The sequence below is a fragment of the Colletotrichum godetiae genome (assembly GCF_030913485.1).
Source record: "Colletotrichum godetiae strain CBS 193.32 chromosome Unknown BDP55scaffold_1, whole genome shotgun sequence".
Lineage (NCBI taxonomy): Eukaryota > Fungi > Ascomycota > Sordariomycetes > Glomerellales > Glomerellaceae > Colletotrichum > Colletotrichum godetiae.
Window position 1 is genome coordinate 1,415,739 of NW_026851249.1, and position 16,390 is coordinate 1,432,128.

General features: G+C 54.0%; 5 protein-coding genes across 5 annotated transcripts; 3 read left to right on the forward strand and 2 right to left on the reverse strand.

Annotated features, from left to right (window-relative positions):
* Positions 1–1,220: 1,220 nt before the first annotated feature.
* Positions 1,221–2,940, forward strand: BDP55DRAFT_538005 (N-terminal C2 in EEIG1 and EHBP1 proteins-domain-containing protein; the record flags this gene model as incomplete). The annotated part of the gene is made up of 4 exons (XM_060567897.1): positions 1,221–1,283; positions 1,401–1,424; positions 1,496–2,105; positions 2,174–2,940. 4 exons carry the CDS (start codon positions 1,221–1,223, stop codon positions 2,938–2,940), a joined length of 1,464 nt encoding a protein of 487 aa, XP_060437012.1.
* Positions 2,941–3,416: 476 nt separating this feature from the next.
* Positions 3,417–5,270, reverse strand: BDP55DRAFT_689122 (hsp70-like protein; the record flags this gene model as incomplete). The annotated part of the gene is made up of 3 exons (XM_060576704.1): positions 3,417–4,842; positions 4,918–5,044; positions 5,138–5,270. The coding sequence occupies 3 exons, from the start codon at positions 5,268–5,270 to the stop codon at positions 3,417–3,419; spliced, it is 1,686 nt and encodes a 561-aa protein (XP_060437013.1).
* Positions 5,271–5,804: 534 nt separating this feature from the next.
* On the forward strand, positions 5,805–6,624 carry BDP55DRAFT_722493 (exosome complex exonuclease RRP40; the record flags this gene model as incomplete). The annotated part of the gene is made up of 2 exons (XM_060578617.1): positions 5,805–6,002; positions 6,094–6,624. The coding sequence occupies 2 exons, from the start codon at positions 5,805–5,807 to the stop codon at positions 6,622–6,624; spliced, it is 729 nt and encodes a 242-aa protein (XP_060437014.1).
* Positions 6,625–7,113: 489 nt separating this feature from the next.
* BDP55DRAFT_722494 (uncharacterized protein) lies at positions 7,114–9,265 on the reverse strand (the record flags this gene model as incomplete). The annotated part of the gene is made up of 2 exons (XM_060578618.1): positions 7,114–7,393; positions 7,443–9,265. 2 exons carry the CDS (start codon positions 9,263–9,265, stop codon positions 7,114–7,116), a joined length of 2,103 nt encoding a protein of 700 aa, XP_060437015.1.
* A 3,406-nt stretch (positions 9,266–12,671) lies between these two features.
* On the forward strand, positions 12,672–15,021 carry BDP55DRAFT_538414 (P-loop containing nucleoside triphosphate hydrolase protein; the record flags this gene model as incomplete). The annotated part of the gene is made up of 2 exons (XM_060567944.1): positions 12,672–14,283; positions 14,336–15,021. The coding sequence occupies 2 exons, from the start codon at positions 12,672–12,674 to the stop codon at positions 15,019–15,021; spliced, it is 2,298 nt and encodes a 765-aa protein (XP_060437016.1).
* Positions 15,022–16,390: the final 1,369 nt, after the last annotated feature.

The window sequence follows — 16,390 nt, forward strand, 5'->3', positions numbered from 1 at the left end:
CCCTATCCGAAGTCAAACTCTCTTTCTTTCATCACCAAAAGAAGGAGAGAGCATCGACGCGACCTGATTCAAAACCACTTGACTCTGAGCCTTCTTCGCAGAGATACTGTCCCAAGTCTTGGACATCTCCAACCTCTACAGACAGCAGACCCCTGTTTGCTGAGTCAGTCCGCCCGTGGAGGACCACCTCAGGAGGGACTGGCAGTCTGGAACCCCGAATTCCTGACCACCCCCTGCGCTCTGCCGCAATACATTCAAGCCCATATCTGTCTCGCGCGCTCTCAGCTTCCATTCTATCGACGCCCGCGGACGGACGACGCACTGTCAGATAGACGGCGATTGGTCGCTGACCACGCATGCAATCTCAAGCCTTTCCTTCAGCGGACATATTCAGGAAGACTGCCCTCAGCGTCACGGCACCGGCATCCCGTTATCCATTAGCCGTACCTACTGTGGTTCTGCCCCTCTCAGAGCTCCTCTAGCTGCCAGCACCGTATTATCCGGCTGTCCCGAAACGAAACCGAGCGTCGCTGACAAGAAAGGACAAGTCTCTTCGTGTTGTTGGACTTTCCTGCACGCCTGCGCCTGCGACTCCGACTGCGACTGCGACTGCGACCACGACTGTGTGTGCCTTGCCTGCCCTTGCACACTACCATCTGCCTGCCTGCCCGCCCGCGCACTCTTACACACCTTAGGGTACCTACCTCCGAAGGCGCGCGGTCCTCACCAGAGGTGGCAGGTATTATTAACTTGCTGGTCTGAGGGAACCCAGCCAGCCATGCCTTCCATGAAACATGGCTTCCTTAAGTAAGCCTTTATTTGCTCCTTTCTCCGACTCGTCTTCTTTTATCATCCGTCCCATGTCGAGCTGATCTTTGTCGGCGTTGGTGTCCTTATTGTATTCTCTTATTTCACCTAAACATACACATTCCTTGTGACCACGTGGACTGCCTAGCCCTTTGCTCACCCGTACCTTACATGAGGCTGAGATCTCGCTGAGACAACCCCAGAGGGAGCTTGGTGGCTTTTTCTTCTCACCTCCAGCCCTACCTATCCTATTCACCTTTGCGCTTTAATCAACAACCTCGTCATTCCCATGTCTCTCCCTTGAAAGCACCTCTTGTTGGGGTCCGGGGCTTTTCAGTCCCGCCTCACTTTGCTTCTGTTTCTGTCTCCGTCATTACCATTTGCGCTGAGCGAGAGCGAATCACTCGCTCAAAATGAGTCCTCTCAAGAGCATGGCTAACGGGGGCTTCCTGCCCACAGTCAATAAGAACAGAAAGGTAATGCCTCCTCTCCGCTCCCACCATCCTGCCGTGGGAAACTCAATCACCCAAAGTGGAGGACTGTTGTTGGTGACCACTCAGCGAACCGGTTTGAGCTAACGCCACTTGACGCAGCCAAAGTTTGAGTTACATCTAAAGGTGCGAGTCCCTCCTAACACAGCATTTGCTGCATTCTGGCGAGGAACAACTCTTATTGACACCTCTTTCAGATCTTCGATTTGAACAACGTCCCGTTGGTATCAGGGACATCGATAGTAAAATGGAACCTCGCACACTCCATCCACGCCGAGCACCGTGGTCGCACACCGCAATGCCCCATCTCCAACCACAAGGTTGAGTACAACTACTCCAAGGTCGTCAGCCATATCCGGATTAGCATCGACAAGAACAACAACCTGACCGAGTGCCCCGTCGAGTTTGAGGTCCTGCAACAGTTTCCAGGCAGCGGTAGGGAGGAGAAGATCTCGCTCGGTCTCGTCAAGCTCAACCTTAGCGAGTACGTGGAGGAAAGTGATGGCCTTACCCGCGAGAGTAGCAGCTTCGACCGAGGTCACTCGCGCAAGCGAAGCAGCGGCACCAGCCAAAGCCCGATGTCGACGAGGGCGCCGGTGCTGGACGACCCAGACGTCGAGGATGGTATCGTGAGGCGATATCTGATGCAGGAGAGCAAAATCAACAGCACATTGAAAATCGGCATTTTGATGATGCAGCTTGATGGCGATAAGAACTATTCTGCGCCTCCCTTAAAGACTGCGCCTGTATTTGGTGGGATTGCCGGTATTATGGCGGGCGAATCAGTCGAGCAAGATGACGCTGGACGTGAGTCTCCCCCTATTTCCTAGCCCTGCACTTCTTGGCGGCCCATCCCATACTAATCTTTTCTCCAGAGCTTCCTACAATGGCCAAGTCCAGAGATGCCTCCGAAGTGCAGGACATGTACCGCCGCGCCCTCGCAGCCTCCTGGTCATGCCAACCCGGTGAGCTCCCCGCCGATCAGTGTATCGAAGACATCTTCTCCGGCGGCGACGGCTGGCAGGCAGGACGTACGGGACGCACCGGCAAGAAGACAACCACCTTTGACCTGGACAACGGCGGTTCTCTGAGCTCCGACGAAGGCGGTTTGAACGGCACCCTCCGGCCGTCGGACTTTCGCAAGTTGGAACGGAAGCAGCAGCAGCAGCAACAACAGCAGCAGCAGCTGCTGCTGGACCCGCCTCAGCAGGATCACCTGCACTTACACCGTCTGCATAACGGACACCGCCACCACTCGCGCAACAACAGCGGCTCCAGCGAGAAGAGTATGAGGAGCTTGCGGAGCATTAAGAGCATGGCCACCATCGTTACGGGCCGTGGCGATACTGCGAGCAGCACCGCTGGTGCGAGCAACGTTGCTCGTCGCGGCTCACATAGCCGGACAAGGGGTCGTGACGACGATCAACGTCTCGGAGTAGGAGGAGGTGGCGGTCACGGCGGCGGTATCGGTGCGCGCGACTACGGGCGCTCAAGGAGCCGCAGCGGTAGCATGGTGAGCCTGGCGCCGACGATGGGGAGCAGTGATCGCGGGCGCGAGAGCTCGAGGAGGAACAGGGAGCTGGAGGAGTTTGATGTTCGTGACGATCTCGTTGCGTGGAGGTTACCTGGTGCTGTCACATAAAAGGGGGCAGTGCGATATTCTTTTCCTGGCTTTTGTTCCTAGCAAGGTGTTAGTGGGCAGGCGTACATTTTATCTTGCATAGCTCCCTCCTTTCAAGGAAGCCGAATTTGATTACGATCCGGTTTGCGAATATGTCAGGAGAAAACGAAAAGTTCATTAACAGCATTTCGTTTCTACGTGTGTGTCACCAAGACTAACTCGCCTACAAAAAAGCTCGCTGTCTATACCTCTTTTTTGCTCTCTCTATGTTCCGGGTGTCCTCATTTCCGTTTTGATTCATCCCTTCCCTTTCCTTTCCACTCCCCACCACTTTGGATCTATAAAAAAACGGGGGTAGGCTTTATTCCATACTGCCGAACCGCTCCTCTCTTTTTACGCCTGGCCGATTTTGCGTTGCGATAAACGGCGCGCCTGTTTTGTAAAAGGCAAAGTCGTTACTGGTCTTGTTTCGATGTCAAGAGACGGACACCACCACTTCAAGGAGCGCTGATGGCGCCGCGGACACCGCCCTTGCCGCCAACCTCTCTCGCCGTTATCGTGACGCCCAAGTCGGCGGCAACGTTGATGGTGACCTCGACCTTGGCGCCCTTGCTGACGCCGCGGACGGCGGCCTCGGCGAGGGTGGGACCGACCTTCCAGACCTTTTCGCGGATATCCTCCTCCTCCTCGTCGGAGAAGTCCGAGTCGTCGTCATCGTCGCCGTTGGCCTCAGGCTTGGCGGCCTTGGGCTCGGGCTTGGTGACCTTGATGTGGGCGCCTCCCTCGACGATGCGGACGAGGACGTCGCCTCCGTCCTTGGGACCGGAAATCTTGACGGTGCGGCGGGCGGGGACGGCGGTCTCGGCGGGGACGACGGGGACGAACTCGTCGTTTGCGCCGACGACGCCGATGGCATTGGAGATGTGCTTGACGGTGGTGACGGCGGCGTGGGTGCTTTGGTCAATGTCCTCGGCGTCGTACTCCTGGATCAGCGAGGCCTGGAGGGCGGCGCCGCGGGCGAGGAGCTCCGAGGGGTTGATCGCGTTGGCGACGGTGGCGGGGGCAATGACCTTTGTGGACTCGGGGAAGAGCTGGGCAAAGTTTGCGGCGATGCGCGGGGTGTGGGCGGTGCCGCCGGCGACGATGACCTCGTCAATGTCGAGAACGTCGAGCTCGGCCTTCTTGACGACGCCTTCGACGAGGCGGTTGAAGCCGTCAAAGACCTTGCGGGCGACCATTTCGTAGCGTAACCGGTTGATGGTGGACTGGAAGTCGACGCCGTCGGCGAGGGACTCGACGCTGAAGCTGGCGTTGGCGCTGAGGGAGAGGGCGCGCTTGGTGGACTCGGACTCGGCCTTGAGCTTGGCGAGGGAGCGGGCGTTCTCGCGGGGGTCGGTGGTGTGCTTCTTGATGAACTCCTTGGCAAAGTAGTCGATGAGGACCTGGTCGAGGTGGGAGCCGGAGAACTCGTAGTCGTGGGCCGTGGCGAGAACGGTGTACATGCCGCCGCGGGAGGCGACGACGGCCACGTCGGAGCGGGTGCCGCCCAGGTCGGCGACGACGACAATCTTGTCCTCGACGACGGCCTCGGGGCGGGCGTCGTAGGCGAGGACGGCGGCAACGGGGTCGGAGATGACCTGAAGGACCTCGAGGCCGGCCTCCTTTGCGGCGGCGATGAGGGCCTCCCTCTGCTTCTCGGTGAAGTTAGTGGGGACGGTGATGACCGCCGAGGTGACCTTTTGGCCCAGGTAGTCGCTGGCGGAGCCGACGAGGCGGCGGATGTAGCGCACGGAGGCCTCGTGGACGGAGACGGTGGAGGGCTCCTCGGCGTCCACCTTGTCCTTGACGGAGAAGGAGACGGTGCCGTTCACGTCCTGGGGGTGGGCAGAGGCGTGGTTGTGGGTGGGGTCGATGGACTTGAAGCTGTTGGTGGTGGGATACGGTCAGTTCAAAGATGCTATCCGGGCAGCGTATGATATGGGGAGGGTAAAAGCGTACTCCTGTCCGAGGAAGTCCTTGAAGTATGCGATCGTGTTGGTGGGATTCCGGATGAGGAAGGCCTTGGCCTGCTGTCCGTAGTACTCGTCTCCATCAACGTAGGAGAGGATGGTGGGAATTTGACGGTCTGGCGGAATTTCGCAAGGTTAGCGGTTCACTTCTTCTACAAAGACTATGACCAAGTGCCGTGTTTCCCCCACCCCCAAGAGAAGAAACTCACCTCCGTCCTCGTTGGCCATAACCTCAGCCTTGTCATCCTTGGTGTATGCGATGGAGCTGTTGGAGTTGCCAAAGGTGATACCAATGACGGTACGGTCGCCCGGCGCGGGCCGCGAGTCACCGTTCGTAGCCATTTTGTGTGTGTATGTGTGTGCGTCTGTATATTCGCCGTGGAGGGGGAGGAGGCGATGATGTGAGGAGTCGAGAAAAGAGCAGGGGGGCTATTTATTGAACTTTGGTACCGCAACTCCAGTAGAGATCTCGGGGAGGAGGAATGTTTTCAATGGTGGTGGGTGGATGGATGGTGGGGGTTCCTCTCAAAGGCCAACTCGAAATTTTGGGCAAGGGAAAAAAAAAATTCCCACGTTCGCTGGTCGTCCAGTCGCAGTGGGGCACTTTGGTTCTCCACAACATGTCCCACCAGCCGGATTCCTATCAAATTCAATTCGCTGGGCGCGCACCGCCGCACACACGAAAGTGCCCCGCCAAAGCTTTCGACATTCAGTGACCACTGCTGCTGCTGCTTCTACAAGGCTGAAATCGAGTACCAAGCAAGCAGAACGGCGGCGCAGAAGGCGGGAAAAAAGTACTTGGCGTCTATTCCTCTTTGACAACTTCAATTCAACATCACCACCCAAACTCGCTTCCCGACGAACGAAAACACAACCATGGCCTCCGTCGGCCCTTACGTCCTCCCCGGCGATGTCATCGACGACTCCCTCATACCCTCGCATCAGAAACTTCCCCTGCGCCTCGGTCCTGGTCTCCGACATGTTCCTCCCAGGCAAATAGTGCCCACCATCGCCGGCAAGCTCGTCACAGATCGCAAGAAGAACTCGATATGGGTTGAGCAGACAAGTGGAAGGGTACGATACATCCAAATCAATGCTGCCATTTTGGCTCCAAGGAATAATCCAAAAAATAATAATAATAAAGTTAACAAATGATCCCAAACAGTATATACCCGCCGTAGGCGACCTCGTCGTCGGCACCGTCCAGCGCACCGCCGCCGAACTCTACTACGTCCTCCTCGCCGACTACTCAACACCAGCCATGCTCCCCCAACTCTCCTTCGAAGGCGCCTCCAAGAAGACCCGCCCCCAACTAGCTGCCGGCGCCCTCGTCTACGCCCGCGTCACCCTAGCAAACAAGCACATGGACCCCGAGCTCGAATGCGTCTACCAATCCACCGGCAAGAGCGACGGCCTGGGACCCCTCGTGGGCGGCATGCTCTTCGACATCTCACTAGGCATGTCACGGCGTCTGCTCATGCCAAAGACGACCGATCTCGTCGTGCTGGAGGAGCTAGGTGCCACAGGCGCGGCCTTCGAGACGGCTGTCGGTCGCAACGGCAAGATCTGGGTCAACAGCGAGAGCACCAAGATCATCATCGCGGTGGGAAGGGCGATCCAGGAGACGGACCAGCGTGGTCTCACAATCGATCAGCAGAAGAAGCTTGTGAGATCTTTAATCAAAGATTTGAGTTAAAAAAGGTTTCCTATGCAAACACGCCCTCCCGTGATGCTTTTTTGGCCTTGTTCTACAGTATTTACCCTGGCGGCAATCTCCGTGAGCCTCCCAACGCCCGACTGCTGCTATGGCAGCACCCAATGAAAGAATGTACCTGTGTTGCCTCCCTGTTTTGACTCCATCCTCAAGAGGCAACCATGATGTATATAACACATTGCCCATTGACAATAACAAAACGAATGATTTCTCGAGCCGTCGCTAGGCCCGATGGGAAATGACTCCTGTTAGAGGGTGCCTTGTTTAAGCAGCCGTACCCCCCTCATTCACTCCCAGTCCTGCGACATGCTCACTGGGAGCAAGGGCCGAAATCGCTTGCAAGTCACTTGTCTGTCTTTTCGATAGACCACTTCCCAAGCGTTCCCCCGCCTGTGGGGCAATATTGCCCCTTTACCCCCTGAGTCGGTGGCATTGTGTTTGCGTGTAGAGAACCTTATTTGCAACGCACCCTTATGTTCCTCCCATATTCTCGTCGACAATGTCGGGTTCCGGGTCGGCCAATGGCGTGACTTGATGGATATTCATCATATGCCGCCTCCAGTTGTCCTTTCTGGGGAATGACTTGCCTCCCGCCTTGGAATAGGGGCAAGTACTAACGGTGCAATGGAACTTCTTCGTCTTCTTGTGTTTATCGTTGATGTGACGATCCAGATGTGTCTTAGTACCGAACCTCTTTCCGCAGTTCGGATGGGCACATTCATGAGGTCTCTCATGGTATCGTTTGTGGTGACTAAATCTGTTAGCATCATATACGACCCAATTCCCATACATCGACTTACTTCAGCTTATGAACTTGGTCGAAAAACCTGCCACATTCGTCGCAAATAAAGGTCCGAGGGGATGGCTGCATTCCTGGGTACGGGGACGTGCTATTGCGGATATCCGAGCTGCCATCTGATCTTGGAGACGGACTGCTGTCGATTTGGGTGTTTGGTGTGCTTTGGTAAGATGGGCCGGAACTAGCTTGTCCAGCTACCGGCGGGGAGTGATCAGATGGGTCGGTCATTTCGCCATCGAGGTAGTGCTGGTTATGCTGATTATGTTGATCAGGCATGAGGTGGGTGGGATCAGGTAGGTGCGCGACACCGTTCATCTGTACATCTGGAATAGCGCCGTTTACATGGCTACCATTTGTGAGGTTCCAGTTGATCGCCTGGGATTGTTCGTTCCCATATAACTTTGATGGTCCATTTGCTTCTTGCTGCTGACGTTGAAGTTCCTGTTGCTGCTGTTGCTGTTGCTGTTGCTGTTGCTGTTGCTGTTGCTGGAGAATATACTGTTCCTGCTGTTCGTATGATTGTTCCGGTGATTGTGGCGTAAGGGCTTGAGTTGCTTGCGGCGGTTCTGATGTTGGCTTCGGAGTGTCGACAGGTGGCTTAGGGGGCGGATGCGCGATATTGAACAGCTGCTGGTTCGTGTTCCACTTGTGCTCTGTCGGATTTGATGGTGCCATGATGTCCATGGGATTCACAGTCCCAGGAGCCGGTACAACCGGAGGAAGAATAGGAGGGGATTCAGTCGGCTTGACTGCTCTTTTCTTTTCCAGCTCCGAAGCGTGGCCAGGGTCCTCCGGCTCCGACATGGGACTAACAGGTAGGTGAATGGGCGAATCCAGCTGAGCGGTTCCGAATGATGGACCAGTAAACTCGGTGGGAGAGTCTGACAGTGTTTCGCTAAGAACGGGCTGCGACGGTTGTGATGGGTGACCCTTTGAGCGAACGGTTGAGTCCTTGGTGCTCATGCGACGTATCATGCTTGCTAGGTTGAGCTTGAACGAGCTTCCTCGGGAGCTTGACCGTCTAGGAAGTGCCGCGCGACTTTGAGGCTCGTCGGTTGGAGGCGGCGTGACCATGCCAAAGGCCTCGGAAGGAATCGTCGGGCTGTAGTAGGTCGCGCTGTGTCCGTGATTGGCTTCGGTGTAGTCCATGCCATCGGCTCGAGTGGCAACCAGCTCGACACCCACGGGGGTCCATGGATAGGACGAGTCGCTGTTCCATGTAGGCGCATGTCCAAAGGAGTACTCGGTGGTGCCGCGTCTCGTCGTTACACTAGGTGGATGAGTGCTGTCGCCGGTGAAGCCACGCTGGTGCTGGTTGCTCACTTCATCGCTGGGAGGGCGGTCGGTGCCATTCTGAGATGATATGGTCGTATCCTTGGTAGACTGTCTCTCTGTACCCCTCAGGGTGTCGGCCTTGTTTCCAAAAGAATCTTTTGAAGAAAGACGGCTGTTGTATCCGGGTCCGGGTCCGGGCGCCGGCGCCTGTCCTGGAGGACCCATAGGCCCGGGGACGAAGGCCGTTTCCGTGTCAAGACGTTCGGGCAATTCATTTCTCCTAGCTCTTCTCCTCCGAACAATAAATGGGTAGGCGCAAACACCGACGAGAAAGACGGCGACAATGACACCAATAACGACCCCAGCAACTCCTCCTCCTGATAATGAGCGGTGCTCTAGTGTCGCGCGGCTGGTGAGGGATAACATCTCCCGTCTTGGCTTCAGTCGGTCCATGTCAATCGAGCGTTTTAAGAAGGATGAACTGTCGTCAGATTCGCCAAGGTCTGATTGGGCAGTAATACCCTCAGACGAGGCTGCTGGAGGAGCCATTTTTGGCAACCACGCGTCAGCACTCGCTGCACCACATGAACCTCCCCCAAAGAGACCTGAGACACTCGGATGACGTTGACGGTGGCGGCGGGCGCGAAGTGAGAAGGTGAGCTATAGACGCTACGTCGCCTGCGAATTGAGTAAAAAAGCAGTCCAGTCCAGATGGTATGGTTTGTTGAGACGATGTTGCGTGTGGACGAGCAGTCGCCGCGATGGCGATGAGCCCACAAGAGAGGAAGCGGATGAAGTGCAGTTGAAAGTCAGCACCGTAATGGGGGCAGTTGGATTAATTAGGCCGGTGCAATGGTAGTTCAGCCTCACCCAAGAGCAGGTGCGCTCAGCAAGCGGGCGCAGGAGAGTACGGGAGTACGGGGTGGGAGCTTGGGAGAGAGAGAGTGTGTGAGTGAGTTGGAGTGGACTTGCAGTCTGTGGATCAAGGAAGGTTGGACTGGGTTGCCTCCCGCCTCCACGTTTACCTGCAGATTAAGGGAGTACTTTGGCTCATCTGTGGCTCAGCCGGGTAAAGGTACGGAATACTTTCGGGGTGCTCACATAGAGCTGGTGACAAAGGGTGGAAATACCGGTACTTGATCAAAATTGCGCCCACGTGCAGGTCATTCGCTATCAAGATTTGGCTCCGCAGTACCGGCGCTTTGGCCAGAACAGACCAATCGTATTTTCGTAAAGCTTCACTGCCCCGCCACACGGCCTCTCCACGACCCTTGGTGTCTCCGTGTCTTGGTCGCAGGGAACTTGAACTCGAAAGTTAACAGCGACCGCCCGACAAGCTGGGCCCATTTCCTGCACAAGAATCGCAACGCTCCATCATTCGCGCCGTTTCGCCGCCACCAGTGACCACCACTGGTCCCTGCCACTCCTACCTAATCCCGCGGCCAGCGATGGGGGGGGGGAGACAGCCATCTCGTGCCTCTGCCCCTGTTTGCTGGGTCGTAAGGAATGGGAAGAAGCCCTTAGCTGGTGGGGTAGATCTCCATCACCGTTAGGAACTTTCAGGTCGGCAAGGACTGCCAGCGGAGATGATCTCAATCCGTCAAACCGACGTGCCGGCGCCAAAACCTGAACTTCGTACACAAATTCGCTCACATCGACGTCGGGCGTCTGACGTTGACTGGTTTCATCCTCCAATGCTCTTTTCAAAGCTAAGGTAAAGGAGATTCCCATCTTGCCGAAGCGGCATTGGACGGCATAACGACGAAGCTCGTGCCGCAGTTCGGCGTCCTGCGTTTACGTTCCAGCAACTGACAGCATCACCCTTGCGCCCCGGCTGGACTTGCTCCTCTGGCTGGGCACTGGGGAATGGTATTCCAGGGACCTGCTCCTGGAGTCCTGGTGTCGGCTGAACCCCTGTCGTGGCGGATCCTGCACGCTCGAATTAGTGCTAATTCTGCGACAAGGTCTTGGGCTAAAATAGCCCACGAGGACCCGGTCCAGCGGTTACTTTCCGCCGACGATGAGATGGCTTCGATATGAGAAGGGCAATCATCGTGCTGAACCAGGATGAACAACCGTCGGAAGAATCAAAACATGCTTGGCATTCGATATCTGTATAGCTAACGCATGTTCAATATGAGGCTCTCTCTTTCCAAGCGTCGATGGCTCTTGGTAGTTCAGACCCAGTGGCCAACCCAGAGTCTGCTTCACCGAGGCAAGGTACCGATGTCGAAATTGCCAACCTCGGAAACCCCCACATACCTCCACACGCCCGACTTCAACAACACGACATGATCGACCAGGCGATGGATGAACAAACCACTTGGACACACATTCGTATCATGTACGAGCTCCGCTTGATGGCCTTTGATGGCCTTTGATGTGCTTCAGGCAAGAGTCGAGACACGATGACGAAGCTCCTCCTTCCTATACTGCAATTGCCACAATGACGTGTTAGGTTTGTTCAATACCTACGACCTTCTTCGCTTCAATCTATTCACAAGTCATGGGAAGGAGAGACAGGCAGCTCGTAGGACAATCTCTTAAATTCTGCTTGCGTATCTCTCGCATGGCTCGAGTGGTTGCAGAGTGTTCGTACTTTGATAGGCAGCCAGTATCTGTCTATATGTTGACAACAGCCCATTGCCGAGATATGTACACAAGAACAAGTCGTTCAGTATTCTATTGTTGGTGTCAACTTACCTTTTTATCTGTGTGTGTCCTCGAGTTGACTCTGTTTGCCAAATAAACACCAGTAGCCAGCCTTCCTCCATTGTAATCATCGACGCTTCTTTTGACCACTATTTGACCTCTCTCGCTCAGCCCATTGGACCATAACCAGGCCAGAGTTTTGGTCAAGCATCCATGGAACGACTTACAGATGTCACATCTCCAGGAAGACTGTATGTTGCTGGGCGTGTTATCGTGCGTAAAGAATCTCAACACGTTCCCAGGCTCATCGAGCCGTCCCGTTTCCCGATTCTCCATGCCACTCTACCTTATCTTGAAGAGGAATGCTGTCCCGGCTGTGTATCCCTCCATATATCCTGCCCAATAATCTGCAATACTCTTACGAAGAGCAGGTATATTCATGTGAGGTCAATCACCACTGATTCACTCATGGAAGGTGGGCCTGACCTCAACTTCATCTCAGGTCGCGGCTGCCCTCTGTGAAAAGGTCGGCACCTTCCCTCCTTGCCCTCACCAGGTGTTTATTTCCTACTTCTACCGAGATACTTACTTACTTGGGCTTTCCTCTTCTTCCCATCACTCAGGTCTCGTCAGGTCGACAACGTCTACCAGATAACTACCCACCCACAGTCTGAAATTCTGGTCGAGCACTTCAACTTCTCACCTCTGCCAATCTTCGCGACAATCCTCAGTCCACCAAAATATCGCGGCCTACTCCTTTCTTCCTGATCACGCACCCGTACCCTTCCGTTTTGTACGCAATTCACAATAATTTGTCTGGCACGAAATAGAAAGCTGCGCAAATACGGCTTTCGACCTACCATTTAGTGCCTTCGCGGCGCTTTCACCATCCATAGGTTGTCTCGGCTTGGCACCATTGCGCATCCCTCGAGGCGACATACCAAAGTCGGTTATTCCAGCACTTGTGCTGCCGTTGACGAACTCTCGCTGAAAACAAACAGATGCTTTACGCGACCTGGAATGTCGGCTGCGGGCCCATCGACGACGTCCAGACTTCCCTTCTTCACGATCAGCTTGAGCAAGCCATGGATCTCACTGCTGCCATTGACGAGGAAATCCATACATTCCCCACGCCGAACAAGATTGTAAGCCTTCTCCTTTCATGCCATACCCGTTTTTTCCTTCCTGAAACTAACTTCACTAGCTAGAGCTGTCTAATAGAGACTGCGGCCGCCGAATGGTTCACTCTTTCAACAGCGCACATGAGTTCGCCCGAGTCCATCGTGAAGGCACCATCATAGAGATGTCCAACGAGGCATCTGCAATCAAGCGCTTCAATGAAGCGCCTGAAACCAGATACGCCTGGGTCATTGCGCCCGTACCAGGACCATACTCCCTCATCGTGTCAGACCTGCAAAGGCAGTGGATCGTTCTTGCAGAACTCCCCCCGACACCGGAACGCTACTTCCCTGATGAGGGCGACATGTGCAACATCTCGTTCAAACGAGATTTCATTTGCAGGGGCAAGAAATACAACCCTGGAACTCTGCCAGCGCAGCGGATTCCCAACCCGTACGAGACGATCCCGGAGATGTACCAATATTCTTTGCTGGCAGCTTTCAATGTGACCATGGAATACGTCGCCGACCCGGCCACGAAGGAACAGTACCACCCTCTCTGGTCTATTGCGGTCACGCAGGGCACAGATTGCATTCTTGGCCCAACACCTCTCAGTTTTCAAAATGCTGCTGAGATCAGCCTTCGGATCGACCAGAATCCTGTCACATATGAAGCTGAATTGACGGCATTGAGCATCTTGACCCAGCCGAAGAGGGAGGGAAACGAATTATCGGAAAACACCATTGGAACTTTCGAGTACTTGCTGGATTTCCGGAAAGAGCCAAGTTTTTACGTCAACATGTTCGACATGATTCCACATATGGACAACCCTTCGCGCCATTCGAACGCCTACCTAAAGTCAGTCTACAGCCGACTTAACTCGGACCACAAGAGTGTGTATGAGCAGCTTCGTCGAGTTCCTGCGGGGCTCGCGATCATTCTCGGTTGTCCTGGTGCAGGAAAGACGGCGTTGAATGCCTTCATCTCTGCCATGGCTATGTCTCAGTCTCGCAATCTTGTGCGCGACGATGGCAAGAAGATACGCAAGCCAGTTAAGATTTTGTATCTTCTCGACGTCAACTATCCCTGCGACGATGCAGCAGACAGGGTATACTTGACGTTGAGGGAAGCCGGAATCAATAAATCAGTGATCAGGGTCCGCGGCTGCGCTCGCGAGATGCGAAGCAGTGCAAAGCTTCACCCAGCACCCTTGACAAGTGAAGATGACGAGCCTGACTTCACTGCTGGATTCCTCAGACAAGCCCGTGCTTCTACCGGTCTACTGACCGGTACTCCTTCTCCCAAGGAAGCACGTGGCGATCGAGCGCCTTCTTTGGATGAGACTGCTTGGGAGCTGTACGATGCCGACCGGACAAGATTCAAGTCTTTAACAAAGATACTCGATAAGCTCTTGAACGGTGCGGTGAAGACCAAGAAAACTGCAAGAGAGCTCAAGGCTCGTGTAGCCAGACTCTATCTCTCCGTTATTGGAGATGCCGACTTCATCGCGACAACTCCTGTAGGAGCGTCTGGGTACCTGAGCAAAAGCTTCCATCCGGACATCGTGTTCCTCGATGAGGCTGCTCATGCAAGAGAACTAACAACTCTCATCCCGATTGCGTTGTACTCGCCGTGTGTGTTCATTCTCACCGGCGATACCCGACAAACCAGACCCTTCGTTGAAGGCGACAAGGGTATAGAGAACGAGAATGTCTATGCCAAGCAACTCATGATTAGCACCATGGAAAGAGCGGATCTCGCCGGGGCTTTGAAGAGCAAGCTTCTAATTAGCCACCGTAAGCACTGTACTCGAATGTTGGTTTAGACAAGATAGCTAACGGCGTCTAGGAATGTATGGAGACCTCCAAGCCTTGGCGTCAGAGCTGTTCTACGATGGGCAACTGACTTCAGGAATTCCTGAAGCTGAGCGTTTCTCTGACCCCGTACGTCACATGCAAAGATGGCTTGGTCAATTCACCAGGGGCCAGGAATGCACTGTACCTCGAATCCTCCTGAATCTACGGTACTCTAGGGAGATTAGAGACAGATCTAGCTTCTACAACCAGGTTCACGAGAACTTTATCAAGCAGCGCTGCTACGAGCTGCTTAAACACGCCAATTTCAAGCAGATCGGCAAGCCTGATCAACCTGGACGAATTTTGATCATCACCCCATACAAGGCTGCATTGGTTCGGTACAGGCAGTTCATCAAGACCATTCCGCCTCACTTCCGTGGAAGAATGGATGTAGAGCTACGATTTAATGCTCTTGAAGCCCGCACTGTGGACTCTGCTCAAGGACATGAGGCAGACTTTGTGTTTGTTGACACGGTCAGAACGAGAAGCGCTGGCTTCCTCGACGACCCAAAACGTTTGTGCGTGATGCTATCCAGAGCTCGGATTGGAGAGATGATTCTCATGCATGAGGGCATGACGAAGAAACGGGGCCACGACCAGCAACAGCACGATGCCAAATGGACCTCAAAGGTCTATGATTATTGTCGCAAGAATGGTCAACTCCATCACTTTGGCTGAATGAATGGCTGTGGCTTTGAAATGGTAGATCGATTGTAGAGTTTGGGTCAGGCAGCGGACAACATTCACGTTGCGGCAGCGTGTCAAATGTCAGAGGGTAGATACTGCGAGGGACCGCGTCCAAGAATACAATAATTGCAAGAAATTCTGAAAACCATTTGGTGATTCCACGGGCTCCTCGAGTATCTATAACACTACAGCCTGATCTGAATTTGGCCAAGCCAGTCCCGAGGTGGTAGCTGCCACTTCACATCAAGCAGGCTGCGGAAGAACGAAGACTGCGTCCAGAGTCTAACTCGCTACCAATGATAATCCTTTGGGAATATCTATACGACAAATTAAACGCTCAATGGAGACCGAACCGGCCAAACCGATAGATCCAAGGACTATCACGAGTGCGATGCCGCCTTGGGGTGTCACACAGCATATGTCCAGGTTATGTTCTACCCTGGTCCACAGCCTAATTTTGAGTACGATAAGAAAGCCATTCATTGGCTTGAGATGACTGACGTGCCATCATAGAGTCCTAAACAAGCAGTTCAAAGCCTGCCAAGACGATAAGCAGCTGCAAAGCGACCTCTCTGCTCGAGACGTGCATGCCGTTAAATTTGGGTTATAAAAAACAATGCCCCAGTTGAAATTCGACAGGAGACGCCCCGCAAACAAAGAAACACATCTATTTACAGTAGTAACATTGGCGAAGAGAAAACATAATTAGTCTTGTCAAAAAAAAGAAGAAAGAGACGATGTCAGATACGTCAATAAGTCCATCGGCCGGATCAATTGCCACTATTCTACCAACTTCGACCACTACCGTGCGACCCACGCCAACAAGTGATGGAAACGAGACTATACTCCCAGCTATTTTTTAAGATACCTGTAGTGAGTCTGTTTCGGCAATGTGCGCTCCATGGCTGACAGCCTCTGTGCAGATGATGCCTACCTTACGGTGCAAAATGTCGGGAACGACCCCTCTTCATGCAACCTCGGCTCGGACTTTGCGAAACTGCTCATCAAGTGCCAAGTTTGCTTCGAGGTCAATGGATACAAAGACCAATTCGAGACTTTCATTGGACCCCAGTTTCAACAGTACCTGGATCTATGTATGGAGGTGCGGACGACCACATACGCCGAAACTGTCACATTCTCTAACCGTGATGTTGTGTTGACGACCCGGACGACTAACATGAAGGTCCCCATAGATTACGATCCAGCCACTTCAACCGTTTCTTCGTCTACCTCTTCTACTTTATCTGCTTCCTCGCAAAATGCAACACCAACAAAATCAGGTTCTCCAGGTTCGTGACCGCCACATTGGTGTTTGATTGGAAGTCTCAAGACTGACTGGAAGACACGATGCGCCTCGAGC